Source organism: Marmota flaviventris, chromosome 9 (genome assembly GCF_047511675.1).
Source record: "Marmota flaviventris isolate mMarFla1 chromosome 9, mMarFla1.hap1, whole genome shotgun sequence".
NCBI lineage: Eukaryota > Metazoa > Chordata > Mammalia > Rodentia > Sciuridae > Marmota > Marmota flaviventris.
The window spans coordinates 42,418,168-42,442,368 of NC_092506.1; the positions used below are offsets into that span (position 1 = coordinate 42,418,168).

The window sequence follows — 24,201 nt, forward strand, 5'->3', positions numbered from 1 at the left end:
AGAATAATTTGACTATTTAACTTTACCATTTTGGAAATGTCATCTCTTTTCAATATTTGGTGTTGATTCTAGACATGATACCCTTTCATTCTGGGCTCTCTATTTGGAAAGTAGCTGTGGTAGTCAAGGTTATACACAGTGGCTTTGGCTGAATTTTAAAACTGGTTCCCTACTTACTATCTGATTGACATTGAATAAGTCACTGAACTTGTCTTTCTTTAGTTTCTTACCAAAATAATAAGTTAATGTGAGGATAAACTTGTTCATATATATACAAACTATTTAAAACCGCACTTGGCATAAAGTAAATGTTTAAAATGTCAGTAATTTATCTGTATGTTACATCAGAAGAGAGTTGTGAAATGGTGAAAAGAGAACATCATCTGGAATCAGAAGGCTTGGATCTTTACTCTGGCTCAATCTGTAGTCAGAAGGCTTGGATCCTCATCTTTGCTTGGCTAGTTGTGAAATTGGAACAATTTGCTTTACCTTCCAGACTATAGTTTCTGCAAAACTGAACTCTCCTGACATTTCTTTAATTCTACGTGTCTATGAGATTATTTTCACAAGGAAACATTGATCTATGCATGAAACCAAGCCCATTTACCCATAGAAGTAGGAATTTACAGTGCATAAATGCGCATAACCATTAAAACACTTTGTTCTAGATAATCCTCATCTGTCCTTACCTACTGTTAGTTGTGAGACCTCGAGAAAATTTCTTAATATCTCTGTCCCTTAATTTTCCTTTATGAGGATTGTAATAATAATCCTCTAATAGAACCACTATGAGAATCAAATAAACTAGTAATTGCAAAACATGTAGGACATGCATGACACATGATAAATAATAATAAATATAATAAATATAATTACCATAATAAATCCACTTTGGAATGTGTTTAATTATGAAGTTACACCTACTATGCAAGAACTATGCTGGGTAATACAAGGTCCAAAACATTGGTTAAATATGTTTCCTACCCTCAAGTAGCATATAACATATTGAGGCAAAAGTCAAATAGGTGAAAAAAATTAGTACAAGACAAAATATAAAATGAAGGAGGTCAAATTTGAAGTCAGTTATATAACTCTTTAAATAGTCCTGGAGACAATATAAACCCAGAAGAAATGTGATAGAATAAAAGGCATCAACACAGGGAACATTATGTGGCATATCTGACAGTGAAACTAGATAAATGAAAGTGGGAGAAGTCAAAGATAGTAGTTTTCTTTGCTTAAGCAAGGCCCATGTGGCAGGTGCTTTGGACACAGCTTTAAATATAGTTTCATAATAATAGATTATGATTCCAAAATGGCCATAACAATAATACTTTCAATTCCTTAGGACTCTTTGCAAAGTGGTCTCGTCATTATCCCGTCAAGAGGGGACATTTATTCTCCCTATTCTTATATCTGTTCTGCCTCTGTTGCCTGCTTTGAGCAATGACCTGTGGTAGAAATGGTAGTAAAAGCTTCCAAGACTAGGCTTTAAGAGATCTACAGCCCTGGTCTCTGCTCCTTGGACACTAGGTGGTACGGGCTGGGGTTGTGGCTCAGAGGTAGAGCGCTCGCCTAGCACATGCGAGGCCCTGGGTTCGATCCTCAGCACCACATAAAAATAAATAAATAAAATAAAAGTATTGTGTCCAACTACAATTGAAAAGTAAAATATTTAAAAAAAAGAAAAAGAAACTAGGTGCTACACTAGGAAGAAACAAAACAAATGCATTAGCCAGCCATGTGGAGAAGAATGGAGGCTCCTGACTGATAGCCATCATTATCAAGCCATCCTGAGACTCCTGCTAATAATAACCACCTGATTAAACTACATGGTAAATAATCACTGTTCTAAACCACTGTGTTCTGAGGAGGTTTGTTATGCAGCAATAGATAACCAAAGCAATGTTATTTAATTTTCTATAAGAATCCCATGAAGGTAGACATTTACCTTTTATCTGAAACAGGAACAAACCAGGGATCAGTGCTTTAAGCAACCTATCCAGTGTTACAAAGGCTCCTGTAACACAGCTGAGATGAACGTCAGGTATGGAACTTGAGCAATTGAGTGATTTGTAAGGTCATTAGCCAAATAGAGCCTCAGTGAAGAATTAATTCAGAGAAAAGTGAGACAACTTGTTGTTGCTATTCTTTAGAACACTAGGACCATAAACAACTCAGAGTAAACTGATAAAGGATAAGATGAAATTACCCAATGAATGTAGTACAGAAGAAATCTTTTCAGGAAACAGAGACAGCCTGCCAACCACCTGTTTTACTGCCTCAAGGGTTCAGTATTATTTAGAGAGGAGAATTTTGTAAAGAAAGGTTGACAGACTAAAGTCAGTCCCTCCGCCCTGTGAACATAAGCCTGCCCTTCCTTTCTTTCTTTACTCCCTTCCTTCCTTTCATATTTAGAGTGAGCATGAAAAAGAGCCTGTCTCTGCCCTAGGTTCAGAGACTCCAGCGATCAATGACTCTATCACTCTTATTGCTCAGGAATGTACTGTACAGTATTGTGTGTGCTCAGTTGACTTTCTCTAAAGGACAAAGGAAGCCCCGAATGAGGGTTTTTAAGTAGGGAAGTGACTTGAGTCTGTTGCTTTTCAGAGAGATCATGCTGGGTGCATTGTAGAAAATAGACTGAAGGAAACTCAATGGCAAGCATGACCCAAGTTAGAGGTCTATACTTGCAGCAAGAAAAATTGGGAAGTTTTCAGTGATGAGAAAGGAGGCATTAGGGAAAGAGGAACTACTGGTTTCAAGAAATAAAAAGGAGAGAGGGTAAGAGCACTTATAATGATTTGATTCCCTAGTTGAAAGTTGACTACAAACCAACAATCTATAATGCAATAATGTAATTCAACCAGTTTTCTTCAGGAGTAACATTAGAATGGTATGTAATAGATAAAAATAGAATGTTTCATATATGGATAATAGTTGACATTTTCATTTTACTAAAATGCTGTTTATTTCACATGTATATTTTTGTCTCACTGCCATTTCCATGCCTGACCACAACGATGGTGGTCAGCTATGGTGGTTATACCATAGTACAACTATGTCCTATCCTAGCGCTCCAGATACACTTAAAACTAAGTAAAGGGTGGAGTTCCATCTTTAAAAATAAAACAACACATTCTTGGCAATGGAACCTGGACATTTATCAAACATGGTAGGGTAAGTTCTCACTTGGAAATATAAAGGGCAGCCAAATATCAACTGTTACAGAAATAAGAAAATTTTAACAAACTGTTTAAACTGTTTTCTGAAAGAGACTTCCTCTACTGGCAGACATCTTGAGTTGCCTCCTGCTCTGGAAGCAACTTCCGTCATTGGTGATCGTGGCTTCTACTTTGGGAAGAGAACCACCTGTTTCTATACTTGGTTGCATTTTGCTTTTAATGTCTTCTACAGAATTAGGTCCTTTTCATGTTTCATAACGTTTTTTTTTTTAATGTTTGTGTGAATGGCTTTGAGTTTTTTGTACTCTTATTTGATTTCTGTGCATTTTTGGTGGGAGTATCTCATGTAGATTTCTTCAACAGAGATGGGTCTTCAATTTCCCTCTTCATCAAAATTACTCCACCACTACCACCACCTTCTTCATCTGTAGTAAGTTTTATTTTTTTTCTGTAGAAACTTGCTACCATTTACAGGGTTAGATTGCTTTCCAGATAAGCACAAGAGTTTTATATTCCTCCTCCTCTTCACCTTCTCTCTCTGCAGCTTCCTGAGGACTACTCAGTGTTGTTTGTCATTAATAGGCACAGGCTGTGAACTACACTTCAACCGTAAGACCACATGAGTCCAAGGGAAGCCTTAGCTGTACAAACCTTGTCCAAGTTGCCAATGTTACTTGGATTGGATGCCTTCATAATCCATTGCCCCTGCTTTGACAATGTGTAATTCATCCTCTGTACCCGCCCTTTAACTGACATTCTTAAAGATAATTGGTGCTCATTTTCATCATGATCCACCTTAAAGTGATATTTTTTGTTGACCTTTAGTTCAGAACTGAAAGAGTTCTGGGGTCTCAGGGGAATCATGACAATGTCCACATACACTGAATCTTCCATGGTGTGATGGCATGCACTTAGGTAGGAGAAAAGGTGGACAGAGACAAACAACTTTGAATTCAAAGAATAGATGTACAGGAAGAAATCATATCAGGGACAAATACGGTAATGGTAAGAAAAAAAGAAAAAGAAAAACACAAGCACTTATCACAATGTTATAAGCTTAAGGTGCATTTTCTCAATCCATCTTCCCAACAACCTTATGGCATAGGTACAGTTATTTTCTCACTTTACAAATAAAAGTGAGGCAGTATCAACCATAGCATTCATTTCCTGATTATTTCAACAAACATACATTTTTTTTACATTGCATGTACAGTAATTATATTAGAGATGACAGGGGACAAGTAAAAACATACATGATATTACCCTTAGGATATTCATAGCTAAGAGGGAAAATCTAACAATGGCGATAGAAAGTGCCATTGTCGTGTACCAGGTGTCATCACAGCTGTCTTGAGAGGATTCTGGAGATGGCCATTCTTCATAGAGGAAAACTTGGGCTCAAATGGCCCATGAACTCCTATTGCTAAGTGGAAGCTGACAGCTGGGTCACTGCCTGCAGTTGGGCTGGTTGTGCCATGAATCATTTCTCCTAGTAATGAGAAAAGGGGGTACAAATTGGGTGGGGTGAGTTAAGGTTTAGGGATTAGGGTGGGGTGGGGTTCATACTAAAATCCACTTGTTAAAGAACTACTCACAAAGTTCTAGAGCTGCCCAGAGGTGGGTGCAACAGGAGGACAGTAGCATCCATCCTGGCAAGGGATATGTTTAATTGTGCAATACATGCAATTACCATGGTTATTTTCCAATTGACTCTTCCCTGCTTGCCTTATTCTTCAAGAAAGGCTTCTAGATGGGGTTGAAGGTAATTGATTTCTCCTCAAACTAAATCTCCTCAAACTAACTTTCCATTTTCCAAACTCTGGCCTGACTTTGTATATAATTAGGTTTGGTGAGATCAAGGGCACCCAACTAAACTGGAGCCTCCTGGAGACCACAGAGGCTGAAAAAAAAAAAGTGTCTTTAACTTGTGCTATGTGAAGTATGGTAAGATCCACAGATTATACAGGATGCAGAATCCACTGCTTTTCTCAATCTTATTTCTATCCTGCTGATAAAACTACTATAAGTTTTCATAATCATTGTGTTTTTACATTTTCCTTGAGTAATAACAATTTCTACGTACTAATAGAATTATTTTGTTTGCATGTCTCCCAACTATGACCTTTAAAATACTGTGACTAAAATATAATTAAATGATGCAAATATTTAGATTAGTTCAGGGCTTTCTTTGATAGCAAGTTTAAAAGTGGACCAAAAGAAACTATGAAGCACTGAGCACAGAGTTTGCAATCCATGGTTTCATTTGTATATCAAGAATTGTGGATTCTGATTGTAGAGATTTAACTTCTACACTCTTGAGCTGAGCTGAAATAAATTTAAAAATTCCTTTTCCAGGGGAGCTGCAGTTTCCATCAATTTTCATGTGTGCAAAAGAACACAGAGAAAATTTATCACATAAACGTCCTAAACAACACCATGGAAAAGGAGGATATTAAGGAAGGAGTGAAAGCATTCTGCACTAGCTCAGCTTTATGTTACTTTATTTATTATTAAAGTTACAATGTATATTTTGTAGGCAAAGTTTATTGCACTAATTAGCTCATTAATAACCTCTAGAGAAAAAAAAAACAGATTCTCTGTAGGCTGGTTTACTGAATTTTAATGACACAGATAAAAGAAAATCAGTGCATTAGGTCCTGGGAAAGCTCTTCGGACTACACAAACAGATCTGATTTATTCATTGTATCATATCATAGAGAGGTGAGAATCACTGATTAAAATAGAAAGAATGTCCACAAATCGTTTACAATGCAATAGGTTTGTCTAATTTAAATAAGCAATGTTTATGGAATTTTAATTTAATGGGGAAAAATCAGTCTTGATACACTTCTCCTGAATTGGAACAGATGGTTTATTCTGTACATTAGCCTTGCTGGCAAGGATTAGGTGTGGAAGGTGAATGGGTAAAGAGGAAGATAGGAAGGACTTTGGGTAATAACAGACTCCAAGGCACTGATCATCTACTTGAAACCTTGAACGTTTTCCATGATGTTGTGAATGATGTCCAACGTGGTACCCTGGCCTCCAATGTCTGGGGTCTGGATATTTTTATTGCCTATGGATTCTAAGACTGCAGTACGAATGCGGGTGGCATGGGAATGGAGTTTGAGGTAATCCAGCATAATGCAACTTGCCAGCAGCATGGCCGTAGGGTTGGCGATATTCTTGTGAGCTAAATTCTTGGCCGTATGCCTTGAAGCTGTCTCAAATATTGCATATAAGCGACCATAGTTGGCTCCAGGTACCAGGCCAGGCCCCCCAACCAACCCTGTGCAGATATTGTTAATAACGTTGCCATAAAGATTGGGCATCACCATGACATCAAACTGTTGGGGTTGAGATACCAGCTGCATTGTAGCATTGTCCACAATCATGCCTTCTAAGACGAGCTGAGGATAGCGGGATGACACCTCACGACAGCACTGGAGGAAGAGTCCATCTCCCAGTTTCATGATGTTGGCCTTGTGCACAGCTGTCACTTTTTTACGCTCCATATTCTGGGCCAGCTGGAAGGCATATTCAGCAATGCGCATAGACCTGGCCTTGGTAATGATCTTCAGACTCTCTATCACTCCTTTCATACTCTCATGCTCCAGGTTGCTATACTCGCCCTCCGTATTTTCCCGAACAACTAAGATGTCTATGTTCTTGTGCCGGGTCTGCACGTTTGGCAGATTCTTGAAATGAATGACATTGGCATAGAGATCTAGGGTGGTGCGAAGCATACTGTTGCGGGATTTGTAAGAAGGTGGCAGGTTGTGATCGGTTTCGATGTTGCCCTTCAAAGCCACACGGTTTCGACGGATAGCCATGATAGCGTTGTGAACTTCCTCTTCACTAGATGTGGAGTTCACCAGCACTTCCTCAAAGTCCACAGGCACACTCGCATATTTAAACACAGACTTGACGTGCACCATAAGTTCAGGCCCAACGCCATCTCCGGGAATCATGGTCACCGTGTGTCGTCCACCATACAAAGCTGCTGGAGGATCTATGTGATACAAACAGAAGTTCCTAAGAGGGGCCTGAGGTCCAAGTAATATTTCCCAAGAATGGCCAAAAATTGCAGTTTGTAAAATTGCCTTCACAGAGGAACTGGCTCCCATTAGCATCTTTAGTGCCATGATCATTACATCAAGGTTCACTCAAATTATGTGGAAATATGGGTTCTTCCTCTTGCTCAGCAATGGCTTCTTTTGGTGGAATTCTTGTTTCATAATTCTTGCCTAGGTCACAATTCTCTCAGTAGAATGTGTTTGATAGACATTCTACTGTAGTGAAAATGATAGCTAGACAGCAGAAGATATGATGCATTACATAGTAGAAAATATAAACATTTTTGAGTTGGATAATTAATTAAGCACATTACATATACTAAGTCCTGTACAATATGGTCTAAAAATAGAGACTTATTTTTAGGGCAGTTTAGGGTCACAGCAAAATTGAACAGAAGGTACAGCTATTTACCATACATACTACCCTGCCCTAACATAGGAACAGCCTTCCCTATTGTCAAAATTCTGCACGACAGTGGTATATTTGCTATAACTAATGAATCAATATTGACACATGATTATCACCCAAAGTCCATGGTTTTACACTAGGTCACGTTTGATATTACATATTCTACAAATTTGGACAAATACCTAATGACACATGTCTATCATTATAATATCATACAGAATATTTTCTTCTCTGGAAAAGAGAAATAAAAGACTTTCTCAGAAAAACACCTGGTTAGACATTCAATTTCTTGGAACTATCCCTAGACTTACTGAATTAGATTTCTGGAGATGGGAATCTAACTTGTTATGTTTAAATAATTGTGATATATACTGAAATTTGAGAGCCACTGGGCTATGAAGTGATACCAACAGGAAATGATGAGCGGCTATGATAGGTTGAAGAAAATGAGAAAAGAGAAGACAACTTCAGGGATATTTAGTAGATAAACAGGACTGGGCTACTGGCCTCTGAAACACTGTACATTATTTTTAATGAATTTAACAGAGTGGATGAATGATGATGCTATCAACAGAAAAGCACAATACTAGAAGTAAAGCCAACAGGGAGGAGGAATGAGATTAAAAAATGGGTTCAATTTCAGAAATTCTGTGTTTGGGAAATCTGTAAGATGTCCACATACTGATGCCTAGTAGGTAGCTTAGTAAATGAGTACGCAGCTCCAGAGAAAGGATCATGGATGATGATATAGACTCAAGAGCCATTAACACATGAGAGAGAGTTAAACCTTCAGATGTGTATAAAATAGCCTCAAGCAGAGGTTTCTAACTTTTCTTTTGCTGTGACAGATGATGAATGACATTCATAGGAGATATACTCCCAGAAGCATGCTGAATTGTAATGAAAACCAAACACACACGTGTGCATGTGCACGCATACACGCAAACACACAAGTAGTTGGATAAGTAAAGTAAAGCTCCCAAAGTTTTTTACAGGTCATGTTCAAAAAAGTATTTTATTAAGAAATTATTAGTGAGATCTGCTCCCTGATCTCAAAACATGCCATTTTTTGAGTGACAAAATGTGCATACAGCTAATATAAAAAACATTGAACTATATTTAAAAGGTAAAATTCAGACCCTTACAGCTAATAAAAGAAAAACATCATATACTAATAAAGACTAGGAAAACATAAATTTATCATCAAAATGTATAACACATAGCCAGGCTTGGTGATACATGCCTATAATCCCAGAGACTTGGGTGGCCGAGGCAGGAGGATCACAAGTTTGAGGCCAGCCTCAGCAACTTAGTGAGACCCTGTCTCAAAAGAAAAGAATAAAAAGGGCTGGGGATTAGCTCACTAGTAAAGCTTTACTGGGTTCAATCCCCAGTACCAAAAAAAAAGAAGTATGACACATAGTATTAACAATTATTCATAGTAATGTAAATAGTATTATTGCACATACCATTTGAATAATCACTTTGTTTTTAATTTGGAAACTTTAATTATAGCCTTACTTCCATTTCTATGCTATAAGGACAAGACACATACACATGTTTTCTTTACCTCTTTTCCTTATTAAATATGTACCTATTGCAAAAATCAAGGTAACAAATGCAGCTATAAATCTACAGCTTACTGACTATAATATTTCAAAATTGCTTTAAGTATTAATGATACATCAATAACCACAGGTCAGGGATATTTTCAGAAAATATAAAATAGGCTATGAATTATGAGCTACTCACTTACAGCTAATTCAAATTCTACCTTGTTGCACCCGAGCCAGCAGACGCTGTTGAAATGCAGATGAGCTGACATCCCTGTGATAATAACTTTGGGGTGAGTCTAACTAATTAAAAAAGTAAATCATTTTCGAGGGATTATAACTTAATGCTTATCAATAAGTGACTAGTTTTGACATGTGTCATGACTGTGACACTGTGATAAGTGACTAGTTTTGACATATGTCATGATGGAGTGTGACACTCAGTGTGTCATCCCACTGAGGTCAAAAAGTACTGGGCTAGGAAGAAGAATGTAGAGAAAGCACAGAAAAGTAACAACGGGGGCTGAGGGTACAGCTCAGCGATGGAGCACTTGCCCAGCATGTTTGGGGGCCCGAGTTCAATCTCCAGAATCACCAAAAAAAAAAAAAGAAAAGAAATGATAATGATAATGATGACAAAACTAGGGGCAAAAGTGATGATCACACACACACACACACACACACACACACACACACATATCTCCCAGGGGATGACTAGAGAAGAAATGGGTGGGATTGGGTGGGACAAGGGAAGAGAACAGAGAGAAGTATTATACAAACTAACAGAGCTGGAACATTCCAGGAATGAGTGGCCAATGCTGTCAAAATCCTATTGAGAGGGAAAGAAAAAAAAATTACCAATAACAGTGGGGATCGCCAAAAACCTGCACAAGGCCATGTAGGTGAGTGGGTGAGAACATGGACTCCAGAGCCAAGCTTTCTGACATGTATGGTCTCTAGGTTTGTTTTTTTTTTTTTCCTCCATTCTTTTGGAATCTTTTGGAACTACATTACAGTGGAAGTAGACAGCAGAAGATAAAAGTAGGTGATTGACAGACATGCAAACAACCATGCACATCTTTCAATGTGAGGAAACAAATATAAAACCACCATGGTCAAAGAGTTTACTTCCCAGGCAGAGTTACATGAAGTAGATCTAGATGAAACATGAAGGGGCAGTGGACACCAAATGGTTCCTGAATGACCCAGATGACATATGCAAGGGCATAGCATGGATTGACTGTGTACTTGGGCTAGGAAGCTTAGCCAAGGGACCCAGGTCCAGTCTCATAGAAGGGTTAGCACCTGACACACATGATGGAAGGGAGAGACTTTCTGAAATACAGGCAAAACTTAAAGGCCTGTGGGGTGCTGTGTACATTTCTGCCTGGTTGAATGGAAGGGTTTATGCAGGAAAATAGTGACAGACAAATAGGGAAAGTAAATTGGGGTCATAGAGTGGAGGACCTTGAATGGCAAACTTAGGAATTTATATGATACCCCCACAGGCAGCTGACAGGCATTAATGGTTTCTGAAATAAAAATAAAGGGATTTGAAAGCTATTACTTTATAAAAAAAAACATTAACTCAAAAATAGAGTGAGGGAGACAGGCATTTCAAGGCCTGTGACCACCATATAACAAAGCTTTGCCTTAGTGCAAGCAGAAATTTAAAACACACACAGCCCTTTTAAGAAAGCTCTTGAAATCCATTTAAAGCCCTAGAGAAACAACTGATTATGAACATTGTTTTTATATGTTTTTCTGAAAGAATCAAAAGACAAAGTCTTAGTTTGTGGCATTTCTCTATTGCACAATTATTAACCATTTCTTACCTATTCGACCATCACTGTTTAATAACCACAGAAGAGTTGACAGATGGCAGAGAACCATCAGGGAGCCAAACTTAAAGTAATCTAGAAATGTCCCCCTTGTCTTCCAAAGGAGAACATACTTCATCCCGTACCAAATTTACTGTACAAATCAGGGTTTGAGGAGGAACTACCTGCATCTTTACATGAAGAAAAGCTTCCTGGATATATTTTTCGGCTAATTAAAGAAAATCTTGTTCTGAAAACAGTAGGTGAGGATGGGACTAACATTATGCTCATTACTCACATTTTCCCCCCTTTCTTTCTTTTTCTGTTTTTGTTTGTGGAGCTTTTTCTTTTTTTTGGGGGGGGGGAGGGTCAGGGTTTAAAAGGAGCAGTTTATAATCTAGATATAAAAGTGATATTTAAGAAGCAAGGTGAACCTTTTTTGAAAAGAAGTCAGCTAATGACTCATTTGGAAACAGCGTATCCCTTGCCTTTCCTTCTAACCAAAAGTTAGGGCCAAATGATAACTCCCTTAATCACTTTTCTATCACCTGGAACATTGACTATGCCAACCTAAATTCTCCATGTCTAGCAAGATAGTGGCCTTCCAATAATTATTCACAGGTGTGATTATTATATTTTTCAACACTTTTGTATTTCAGAGGCTTTCCTTTTAAACAGGATAAGGCAAAAAAACCTCTATGTGTTAATAATGAATAGATGTATGAGTGAATGAAGTCCTCTCTGTTAAACCTACTTAGTTTTTAGTTCAACACCCACATACACATTCCCACAACTGCTGTCACCAGCTCACATGATCATACAGGGTACGTTTTCTCAGAAAGTCTCAATTCTCATTAGCCCAAAATACATCATCCCTATACAGTACACACCACATTTGTTAAATCAAAATGACTGAGTTCTTACAATGAGGTTTTTATAATAACTACAGAATCTAGAAATTAGAGGGGTTTTCAGATGCCAGCTATTTTAGTCAACTGGTTTAGCCCGGGCCAATATTATAAAGGAAGTATCATTGTACAAATCATGCATATCTCCCTGGCCTCCCTACTACCTGCCTGCAAATGCTTTCCCTTCATTCAAGAAGGAAAGTGGCCTTCACAGAGCACTATATCCAGGGCTTCTGTTGAATAACACTTTATCTAATTCTGAAAAATGCAACTATGAGATGGTGACTATAAACAAGGAAGTAAGGTGCCAAGAGAATTGATCTTCCAAATCAACAGAAGAGTCTTTCCCAGGTCTCTTCTTCCTAAGCTTTTGTTCTTTCCCACACATCACTCTGCTTTCCTTCTGTGTTTTATGTGATTCGTGTGCTATAGCCCACCCCTGAGAATGGAAGGAAGAGTAACACATATTCACACATTCACAATCCCATTCTCACACATACACGCTACCATGGTAGACTTTCAGGCCATTAAAAGATAAACTGACAATCATGCATAACTAAAAACATCTACAATTTCCAAATAAAGATGTGTGCTTAGAAGCATGCATTTACATCTGCTCCCTTTTGAAATCCCATTTAAGTTATATTTAAAATGGTTTTTCTTTTTTTATTTGTATTGATATTACAAACTTACAAAAGCCATGAAGATCATAGAGGGGACAACAACATTTTGAAAAGCAGAAAACAGGTGAAGAAGCAATGACTTTTCAGATTTGAAAAAGTTGAATCTCAAACACAGTAGGAAAAAACTAAGAAACAATTTGCTTTGCATTACAGAAAGCAAAACTTAGGAATTGGCAACTCCAGATACCTCTGAGAGTAGCAGATAAAGGTGAATGGACAGTCTCTTTAAGAACTAGATATACCCCAGTTCTGCTCAGTCAGATGACCTATATCTCCAGCAATCTAGGAGAAGATGGGAGATTTATTCTCAGCACTGGTAAACTCCATACACAACTGAGAGCAGGTTCCCTATAGACTACCTAGAAAATAAGTAAAAGTTTATATGACATTCAGAAAGCTGGAAGATGGGCTTGGGCAAGAGTTTTATAAGGTTTTTTTCAAAGGAAACCAATGAACTAAAACTAAAATACTTAAAGATACTGAAAACCAGTTGTTTCTCAAGAGAATGACCAGATCAACTTCCATGATCAATGGTCACATCCCAGTTTGCAGAGATTTTGACTAGTGTTTTATCATCCTGTTCTTCAGTGTGAGCAAAGAGCCAACTTCAAATGTTTGAGGGAAGCTTCTAATATGTGCTCCAACAAGCCAGAACTGTATGTCAAGGAAGAGTATACATAGTATACAAAAACCAGGGTCCCATTCCTGTAGAGGCAAAGGGGATCCTCAGAATCATGGGGATAGAGATTCTCAGGACTATGAACTTAGCAGTGAGTCTAGAAATCAACTCAACTCTGGAGCAGATTTATCCAAGAACATGAAAGGGTTAGAAGACATTTATAGAGTAGATGAGAGGTTGAGGATAAATTATGATAAATCCATAGAAAACTAAGCAATAGGATGAATAAAGGAGCAAAATAGTAGTGACAGGGAGAACAAAGATTTATGCAAGAAAGGAAATCAAGCATAGTATATTCCATGATTCAGTTATTAATATCATGTTCATAGTCTCAATAACATAAATACAGAATATTGATCCAGCAAGAAGATATACAGAGAGGTGAAAGATAGCCAAATTGCCTTCCTATATGGTGAAAGTTAATTTTAAAAAGTGTCATAGTTGAAAATATGATGAAGTAGCAAGAAACATGCTATTTAGAGATAGGGAGAAAAGTACCAAGAGATTCTCTCAAGAGAACTAAAAGTGGTCACCTCTAGGGATGGGAGGTGGGTAAGGTTTCCAGGCATTCATCTTTTTTTATAAAGGCTTCTAGAACATCTAGCTTTTTAAAACTAAATAGTGAGATGATGATAGTTAGAGACTTGATAGAAATACAAATTAATTTTTTTTAGTGCTCAAAAGTGGACTTTCCCTTTGATGCAGTAATGCTTAATTGTTAAATGTCAGCAAATAATTTGGGTACTAATTCTAACTCTTTCCTTTTTAGATGTTAGACCTTGGGTGAGTTGCTGAATTGCTCTATGCCTCAGCTTCTTCCTATGTAAAGTAGGATAATAACTCCCTCATGGAGTTCTACAAGGATTAGATACAAACAATTTGAACAGTTGCTAGCTCAATGCATCTTTATGGTCATTGTCATTACTGAAAATGCAATATTTGAGAGCATTTGAGATCATTCTAAACAACAAATAAATAAAATTAAAATAATATGCCATTTCATGTTATTTCAACCCAAATTACACACACTGACCCAAAATTATAATTTAACAAATTCTGGGTACTGGGAAGATGGCAGAATAAAGGGGTCACTTCCCTGGTGGATCCATAGCATGAACTAAGAAAAGCACATAGGCAGCTTTTCAACAAGGTGGGTGAATGATCAAGAATTAGAGGGGATATTACTGGAATTTAATGCTGGACCTTCAAAACAAATCAGGGACTCAGGAGATCTTGCATAATAAAGGAGAAGATCCCCAGTCCCACAGCCATGACAACAGCTGGAGGTGCAAACCAGAGCAGTCCCTATGTAAACATAGTAAAGCAATAAAGGAATTAAAGAAACCCCAATTCTTGGGAAGACTTGGGCATGTGGAGTATGGAGAGTTTAGAGATAAGAGACACTGTTCTGAAAAACATTAAGCTTTGCCACGTAGTATCCATGTACAGGAGGGAAACCACCATATCTCTCAGCAGTGTGCATGGATAACAGAAGAAGGAACTATTCTGCAGCCCTGGCACAGGGGCCAATAACTGGGGGAACCAATTACTGGCAGACCCAAGTCTGTCTGGAAAAAAACAAGCCAGACAAACCCATACTATGTGACAGAAAGTGTACCTAAGTGATCAGGAGAAAATCAAGCATGAAGAGAGGTTTACACAGGGGAATACTGGTCGCTAAAACTCACCTGACTTCCCTCACCCACTCCAGTCTGGCTGTTTACAGGACTGGCTGGGAGAGAAGTGCCTGATTGGGAATTTGGGAACAAAGCACCCCAAACAAACCAAGATGTTCCAACAATAGAATTCATTGACAACATGGTAAAAGAAATGTCAGAGAAGGAGTTTAGAATGTACACAGTTAAATTGATCCATGGCGTACAGGACAATGTAAGGAGTAAAATCAGAGGTAAATTTCAGGAGGTAAAAGACCTCTTCAATAAAGAGATAGAGATTCTGAAAGAAATCAAGCAGAAATCCTTGAAATGAGGAAATCAATAAACCAAATTAAAAATTCAATGGAAAGCATCACCAACAGACTAAACCACTTGGAAGACAGAACTTCAGGCAATGAAGATAAAATATATAGTCTTGAAAATAAAGTTGATTAACACACAGAGACGATGGTAAGAAACCATTAATAGAACTTCCAAGAATTATGGGGTAAAAAGATCAAATTTAAGATTTATCAGGATAGATGAAGGAGCAGAGATACAAAACAAAAGAAGGCACCATCTTTTCAATGAAATAATATCATAAAATTTCCCAAACTTAATGAATGAAATGGAAAATCAAATACTATAGGACCCAAAATGTCCAAAGTTACAACAGACCAACACCAAGGTACATTATATTGAAAATGCCTAATACCCAGAGTAAGGATAGAACTTTAAAGACTGTGAGAGAAAAATATCAGATTATGTATACGGGGAAAACAATTCGGATCTTAGCTGATTTCTCAACCCAGACCCTCAAAGATAGGAAGTCCTGGAATAACATATACCAAGCCCTGAAATAAAATGGATGCCAACCAAGAATTCTATATCAAGCAAAATTAAGCTTCATATTGGAAGATGCAATAAAAAACCCTCCATGGTAAAATAAAATAAAATAAAATAAAGTTAAAAGAATTCACAATTACAAATCCTTTACTACAGAACATTCTCAACAAACTATTCCATGAATATGAAATTTTTAAAAAAGTGAAAACCAGCAAAGGGAGGAATTACACTAAAGAAATAGTCAATCAAAGGAGAAACTGATTCAAATTAAAAGCTAGAAATAAACCAAAAGGACTGAGAATACAAATCATGTCTCAATAATAACCTTTAACATTAATGGCCTAAACTTGTCAATCAAAAGACATAGACTAGCAGACTGGATTAAAAAAGAAGACCCAACAATATGCTGTTTCCAATAGTCTCACCTTATAGGCAAAGACATCCACGGACTGAAGGTGAAAGGTTGGGAAAAAAACATGTCACTCACATGGATTGCATAAACCAGCAGGAATTTCTATCCTCATATCACATAAAGTGAACTTCAAGCTAAAGTTAATCAGAAGGGACAAAGGAGGACATTTCATATTGCTTGAGGGAATTCTACATCATCAAGACATAACAATCTTAAATAGTTATGCCCCAAACAATGGAGCATCTATGTACATCAAAAAAAAAAAATACCTTCTCAATTTTAAGAATCAAAGAGACCACAACACAATAATACTGTGTGACTTTAACACACCTCTCTCAAAGAAATTATAGAACTCAATAATACAATCAATAATTTAGACTTAACAGTCATATACAGAATATTCCATCCATCCATGAGTGAATGCACTTTCTTCTCAGTAGCACAGGATCCTTCTCTAAAATAGACCGTATCTTATGACACAAAGCAACTCTTACTAAATACAAAAAAATAAAGATAATGCTCTGCATTCTATCAGATCATAATGGAAAGAAATTAGAAATCTAATATAGAATAAAAATAGAAGCTACTGTAACAGCTGGAGACTAAATAAAATGCTACTGAATGACAAATGGATAGCAGAAGAAATCAGGAATGAAATATAAAAGTACTTAGATTTATAAATGAGAATTGTAATACTACTTATCAAAATCTCTAAGATACTATGAAGGCAGTGCTAAGAGGAAAGTTCATTGCATTGAGATCATTCATTAAAAGAATACAGTCAATGAATAAATGACCAAAAATTACATCTCAAAGCCCTAGAAAAAGAAGAATGAATTTACACCAAAAGCAGTAGAATACAGGAAAAAATTAAAATCAGAACTGAAATCAATGAAATTGAAGCAAGATACAATTCAAAAAATTAACAAAACAAAAAGTTGGTTCTTTGAAAAAATAAGTAAAATTGATAAACCCTTAGCCACACTAATGAAGAAAAAGAGAAAGAAAACTCAAATTACTAAAATTTGTGATAAAAAAGGAAATATCATGGCAGACACTACTGAAATACAGAAGTTAATTGGAAACTATTTTGAAAATTTATGATCCAATAAAATAGAAAATCTTGAAGACTTCAACAGATTCTCAGCATAGTTCTATAAGACCTTCAAAGAAGAATTAACACCAACCCTCCTTAAATTATTCCATTGCAACAGAAAAGGAAGGAACCCTTCCAAACTCATTCTATGAAGCTAGTATCACTCCTACACCAAAACCAGACAAAGACACAATAAGGAAGGAAAACTTCAGACCAATATCTCTGATGAACATAGATGCAAAAAATCTCAATAAAATTCTGGCAAATCACATACAAAAACTTATTAAATAGATAGCGCACCACAACCAAGTGGGTTTCATTCCAGGGATGCAAAGTTGGCTCAACATACAGAAATTAATATACATAACACATCACATCAATAGACTTAAAGATAAGAATCATACGATTATCTCCATAGATGTAGAAAAAGCATTTGACAAAATACAGCTCCTCTTCATGTTTAAAACACTAGAAATATTAGGGATAATAGGAACATACCTCAACATTGTAAAAGTTATTTATGCTAAACCTAAGGCCAACATCATTCTAAATGGAGAAAAATTAAAAGCATTCCCTCTAAGAACTGAAATAAGACAAGGATGCCCTATTTCACCACTTTTATTCAACATAATCCTCGAAATTCTAGCCAGATCAATTAGACAGAATAAAAAAATTAAAGGGATACATATAGAAAAAGAAGAACTCAAACTATCACCATTTGGCCACTACATAATTCTATATTAAAAAGAACAAAAAAATCCACCAGAAAACTTCTAGAACTAATAAATAAATTCAGCATACTAGCAGAATATAAAATTAACAACCATAAATCAAATGCATTCTTTTTTAAATTTTTTTTTTTGGTGCTGGGATTGAACCCAGGTCCTTACACATACAAGGCAAGCACTCTACCAATTGAGCTATATCCCCAGCCCCATCAAATGCATTCTTATACATTAGTGATGAGCACTGAAAGAGAAAATAGGAAAACTATCCCATTCACAATAGCCTCAAAAAAATGGGGAGTCAATTTAACAAAAGAGTTGAAAGACCTCTACAATAAAAACTACAGAACACTAAAGAAAAAAACTGAAGTAGACTTTAGAAGATGGAAAGATCTCCCATGCTCATAGATAGGCAGAATTAATATGGTCAAAATGGCCACACCACTTAAAATGTTATACAGAATTAATGCAATTCTTATTAAAATTCCAGTGACATTCTCATATTAATAGAAAAATCAATCATAAATTTCATTGGAAAAATAAGAGACACAGAATAGCCAAAGTAATCCTTAGTAAGAAAAGTGAAGCCGAAGCCACCACAATGCCAGACTTCAAATTGTACTACAGAGCCATAGTAAGAGAAACAGCATGGTATTTCCATAAAAACTGTAGACCCATAGTACAGAATAGAAGGCACAGAGACAGACTTACATAAATACAATTATCTCACACAAGATAAAGGCATCAAATACAAACATTGAAGTAAAGACAGGATCTTCAACAAATGGTACTGGGAAAACTGGAAATCTATACATAGCAAAATGAAATTAAAATTGTTTCCCTCACCCTTCACAAAATTCAATTCAAAGTGAATGAAGGACTTTGGCACTAGAACACAGACCTTGCACTGAATAGAAGAAAAGTAGTCCCAAATCTTCACCATGTTGGCTTAGGAATGAACTTCCTTAACAAGACTCCTAAGTTGTAAGAAGTAAAATCAAGAATCAATTAATGGGATGGAATCAAACAAAAAAGCTTCTTCACAGCAAAGGAAACAATCAATAACACGAAGAGAGCCTACAGAATAATAGAAAATCTTTACAATGTGCATCTATGATAGAGCATTAATCCCTAGGATATTAAAAGAACTCAAAAAACTTAACACCAAAACAAACAAATAACCCAATCACCAAAAAACCAAGTAACCCAATCAATAAATGGGCTAAGAAACTGAACAGACCTTCACAGATGAAGGAATATAATCAATCAACAAATATATGAAAAAATGCTCAACATTTTTAGCAATTAGAGAAATGCAAATCAAAACTACTCTAAGATTTCATTTCCCCCTAGTCAAAATGGCAATTATCAAGAATAAAAGCAACAATAAATGTTAGCAAGGATGTGTGGGAAAAGATACACTCATACATTGCTGGTGCAACCATTATGGGAAGTAGTATGGAGATCCTCAGAAAACTTGGAATGGAACCACCATTTGACCCAGTTATCCCACTCCTAGATTCATACCCAAAGGATTTAAAATCAGCATACTACAGTGATGCAGCCACATCAATGTTTACAGCAGCTCAATTCACAATAGCCAAATTATGGAACCAACCTAGATGTCCTTCAATAAGTGAGTGGATAAAAAAATGTGGCATATATACACAATGGAATATTACTCAGCCTTAAAGAAGAATGGAATTATGGCATTTGCAGGTAAATGGATGGAGCTGGAGAGTATCATGCAAAGTAAAATAAGTCAGTCCCAAAGAACTAAAGGTTGAATGTCTTCTCTGATATGTGGATGTTAATTCACAATGGGGGTGGGCCAGGCTTCAATAGAGATATTTTGAATTAGACAAAGGGGAGTGAAGGGAGGGGAGGGTGTATGGGAGTAGAAAGGATAATAGAATGAATCAGACATTAATACCCTATGTGCATATATGATTATAAGACAGATGTAATTCTATACCATGTACAAGGAGAAAAATGATAAGTTACATTCCATTTATGTATGATGTATAAAATGTCATTCTAATATCATGTATAGCTAATTAGAATAAATAAAAAATATTTTGGGAATAGCCATACCAACATTCTGAATAGTAGTGATTTATTATGTGACCCTCTGATAAAAATACAGTTTTTTTTTTCTTGAACACTTATTGAATGTCTATTCAAGAAAATGTAGAGGATTCTTTAATACTGCTTCCACTTAAAGAACATTTCCAGCCCTTAATATTCTAATCTGTCTCCACTTAACAATATGAGAATTGATGGAAAGCATTAATGTGTCTTCAAGGGGGAAATGAATTAATTTCCATTTATAATTCTCCTCTTACCAAGAAGAAATTATTTTAAGATCTGTCTTCATATTTTGCAAATGCTGACTAATTTTTTAAATATTTTTTGGAATTCATATGAGTATGAATTAAAATTCATTCACCTAAAGTATTTCAAGAAAAAAGGGACAGGCTCTTCAATATTTCTCAAGACAAAATATCATTTTCCCTTGGGGAAATGAGGACTCTTTTCAGTGACTGAGTTACCATCTGGAAAACAGGTAATTCTCCAACATCTTGAATTGCTTTCCTTGACTGGACTGCAGTTTGGTATGGGATGTCAAAGGAGGAAAATGTACACACCAAAGTGATTGATTAAAGATGAAAACTCTATGGTTTTTGTCCCAGCATAACAGAGACTATTAAAAATAATATATACCAGGATGCTGAAAGCTACTAATGAGCCATGCCTAAGTCTCTACATTGCTAGTCATGCCATCCTGTGCTCCTCTGGCTGTGCAAAGGAACATCTAATGAAGACATTCTCATCTTACTGAAGTAGTCACATGAACAGTAATCTTTCTGTTTCCTGAGGCAGCCTGAAATACTGCCTGCCAAATACAATTACCAGCAAAAGCCTATCAATTGCCTATTACCTTGTTAACATGTCCACAATGAGCCAACGTGAAATGAACACAATAATGGCATAGTTCATTTGAAAACCTTGTTTATGGTGCTCATCAAGGTCTGAGTGTCAGAGAGAATATTATATGATAAGGCTAAGCAAGTATTTTCAGATGCAAATACAATGTGCCAGGTTTGCTGAAATTGATTTCAGTCACTAATATAGTGTTGGTGTTTTCTAATACCTGCGGACTACTTAGTTACTACTTGATAAAAATGTTTGGAAAGGTTGTATGTCAGCTCTGAACCTACATAAAGCATATGGAGATAAGCAATGTGTCAGTCTGGGTATATGAACATTAAGAAGAGCATTTTACTTTCATACATCTCATCTGGAGAAATGCCAATTCTTCATTTGCAACATCTAACTCAACTTATAGGACTTAGTGCTCTATCAAGCAAAAAAAAAAAAAAAAAAAAGAACCTCAGCTTGCAGTGGAGTAATATTTGTGCATTTAATGTTCTTGCATTGGAAGTGGGGGAAAATTGGTAGAGAAAGGGAGAGATGAATGGAGGGAGGAAAGAAAGAAGAAAGGAAGGAAGAAGGGAGGAAAGGAACGTTGGTTCTACTCATGTTTCACAAACTTCCTCATTTAATTTATATACAACCCATGAGGTATAAATAAATTAATTAATTAACAAAAGTATGAGTGTGATGGTTAATTTATGTGTCATCTCCACTGGACCATGGGGTACTCAGATAGTTGGGCAAACATTCTGGGTGTTTTTGTAAGTATATTTTTCAATGAGATTAACAGTTGAATCAGTAGACTAAGTAAAGCAGATTACCCTCCATCATGTGGTGGGCTTTATACAATCCATTGAAGGGATGGACTGAACAAAAGGCTGACCCTTTCCCGTATGGTAGAAAATTGTCCAGTAGGGTATTCTGGTGGACAATGCATGGTAGTAGATTCTGTTGGACCCTCTCCTCCACCCACCACCCTGATATAGGTAATGCCCTCCTTAGGTGGTTACTGTCCTCAACTCCTGGTTTTCTTTCAGTCCACTTACATTCTCATGTTCTATCAATCCTCCAGGCAACATCCTTGGTAAAACATAAAATGGCTCCAGTCCAGCTTACTGGCCATGGAGAAGCAATCACCCCTCCTCTGACAGCTATTCAGAGTGTGCATTTACTTCCAACCACTATAGCATCACACCTTTACCTCCTGCCCAGAGCACTTCACCACCATGTCTGTCCCCTACACTGTTTCCCCAACTGAGACTCAAGACTCCTGGTTCTATCACCAAATTTCTAAGGCTCTCCAAATGATCTGCTTGAAGAACTCCCAGGCCTGATAAGAGGGAGGATGTGGCTGCTTTTGGAAGGGAAGAGGTGAGACTTGCTGGACAGATTTACTCAGATAAATCTTCCTCATAAAATCCCAACTCGACTCACTAGAATTTTCTTAATTTCCTTGAAGTGGGAAAGGAATTCAAGACCATGAAACTACCTCTAGGATACTTATTTACAGGGGCCACTCAGTGGTCTCACATCTCACTTTAAAACTGCACATTTATTGTGTCTTAGGGCCATACAGGAACATCAATTAAATAAAGCACCAAACACTGACCATCTTGACCTTCCAGTCTCACTTCCACATTTCCCTACCTGTAGTTCCTGTGCTCACCTTCCAGATAAATTCTATACACTAAAATCCTTTTCTCAAATTCTGCTGTGCAGGAACCTAAACTCAGATACTCCTATACTCCAAATCATTCTGCTACACTAGCATACCAGATGCTGGCCTCTAAATTTGCACACATAGCCTAGAGCAAGAGCCTTTAGGAAAAGTAGCCATGGATGAGAGCAAATCCCACTGCGATGGTGGCCAGTTCCAGGGCCTAACAAGTGAGCACTTTCAGGTCACTGATAATTTGATAACATGAGCACACTTAACTCCAGGGAGTCAGACTGCAACCTGCTACATATTTCAGGATGACCAAGAAGTGGTAGCTTGCCTGGTGGTAGCTTTAAGCTACTTGTAACTTGAGGTCACAGTGAAGAGTTTCATTGTCCTTAAAAAGATGTCAGTTATTAGTAGAGCCAGTAGCAAATCAGCCTTCCAGATCTTAATTGCTGTTACCAACGGCAACCTAGTGGGATTTGTCTCTTACCTAGTTTTAAACTCAGATCAGCACCTCTTCGATTCTGACTATTAAATACACAGTGTGGAAATAAATCCACTAAATGTAGCATTTATTTGCTCAAGTGAAATCACACCAATCTGTATATCTATCTTTGGTTCACAGCAAGAGCTTATATATAATTATATAAAGATTGTTCAGTAGAGGTAAAAATTACACATCATGTGGATATGAAGTATGGAAGCTTAGAAAAATAAAAGACATAAACATGAATAGTATTATTGGACATTCATTTACTAAGTTCTCTTTATGTACAAGACACTATGCCAGGCAATGAAGATAGGAAAGACATTAGCCCCGTCTTTTAAGGGAATCACAGCCTGGTAGGGGAGATAGCTATATAAAGAGAAGATGTGATAAAAACTCAAGTGTTGGTACAGAGCTATAAGCTGCTTGCAAGGGGAACAGAGAGGAAGCAGCATGTTTGAAAGCCAACAGAGTTACCAAAGTCCACAGCAAGAAGGTAAAGCTTAGGAGTGGGAGGTATAGCTTAATTGGTGGAGTGGTTGCCTCATATGTACAAGGCCCTGGGTTCAATCCCCAGCAACACACACACACACACACACACACACACACACACACACATACACAGTGAAGCTTGAATTGATTCTTTAACAGAGATTATCTTCAAAAGTCAAAAAGTAGAGAAAAATCTCCACTGCCTTTCCCATCCTCCACCCTCCCCCCTCCCCACCTAAGGCAGTGGAGCACAACAGACACTAGTATGGCAATTTGTAAATCAATGGATGTGTAACTGATGTGATTCTGCAATCTGTGTATGGGGTGAAGGTGGGAGTTCATAACCCACTTGAATCAAAGTGTGGAATATGATATGTCAAGAAATTTGTAATGTTTTGAACAACCCACAATAAAAAATTAAAAAAAAAAAGTAGAGAAAAATCTCACACAGAAACACTAATGAGAAAAAAAACTGAAAGTAGAGAGAGCACAGGATATTCCCCATTAGAAATCAAAGTGAAAACTGAATCTGGACAGGTACATGCACACTCAAAAGACCATTTTAGAAGGAATTA

The 24,201-nt window shown here is 36.9% G+C and overlaps 2 protein-coding genes across 4 annotated transcripts in view; both read right to left on the reverse strand.

Annotated features, from left to right (window-relative positions):
* Nell1 (neural EGFL like 1) overlaps positions 1-24,201 on the reverse strand; it is a 794,610-nt gene that overhangs the window by 256,245 nt on the left and 514,164 nt on the right. The gene's annotated exons all lie outside the window — the stretch shown is intronic.
* Positions 4,715-7,330, reverse strand: LOC114093739 (isocitrate dehydrogenase [NAD] subunit gamma, mitochondrial-like). The gene is made up of 2 exons (XM_027936633.2): positions 6,238-7,330; positions 4,715-4,743 (listed from the first exon to the last, which is right to left on the reverse strand). Exons 1-2 carry the CDS (start codon positions 7,328-7,330, stop codon positions 4,715-4,717), a joined length of 1,122 nt encoding a protein of 373 aa, XP_027792434.2.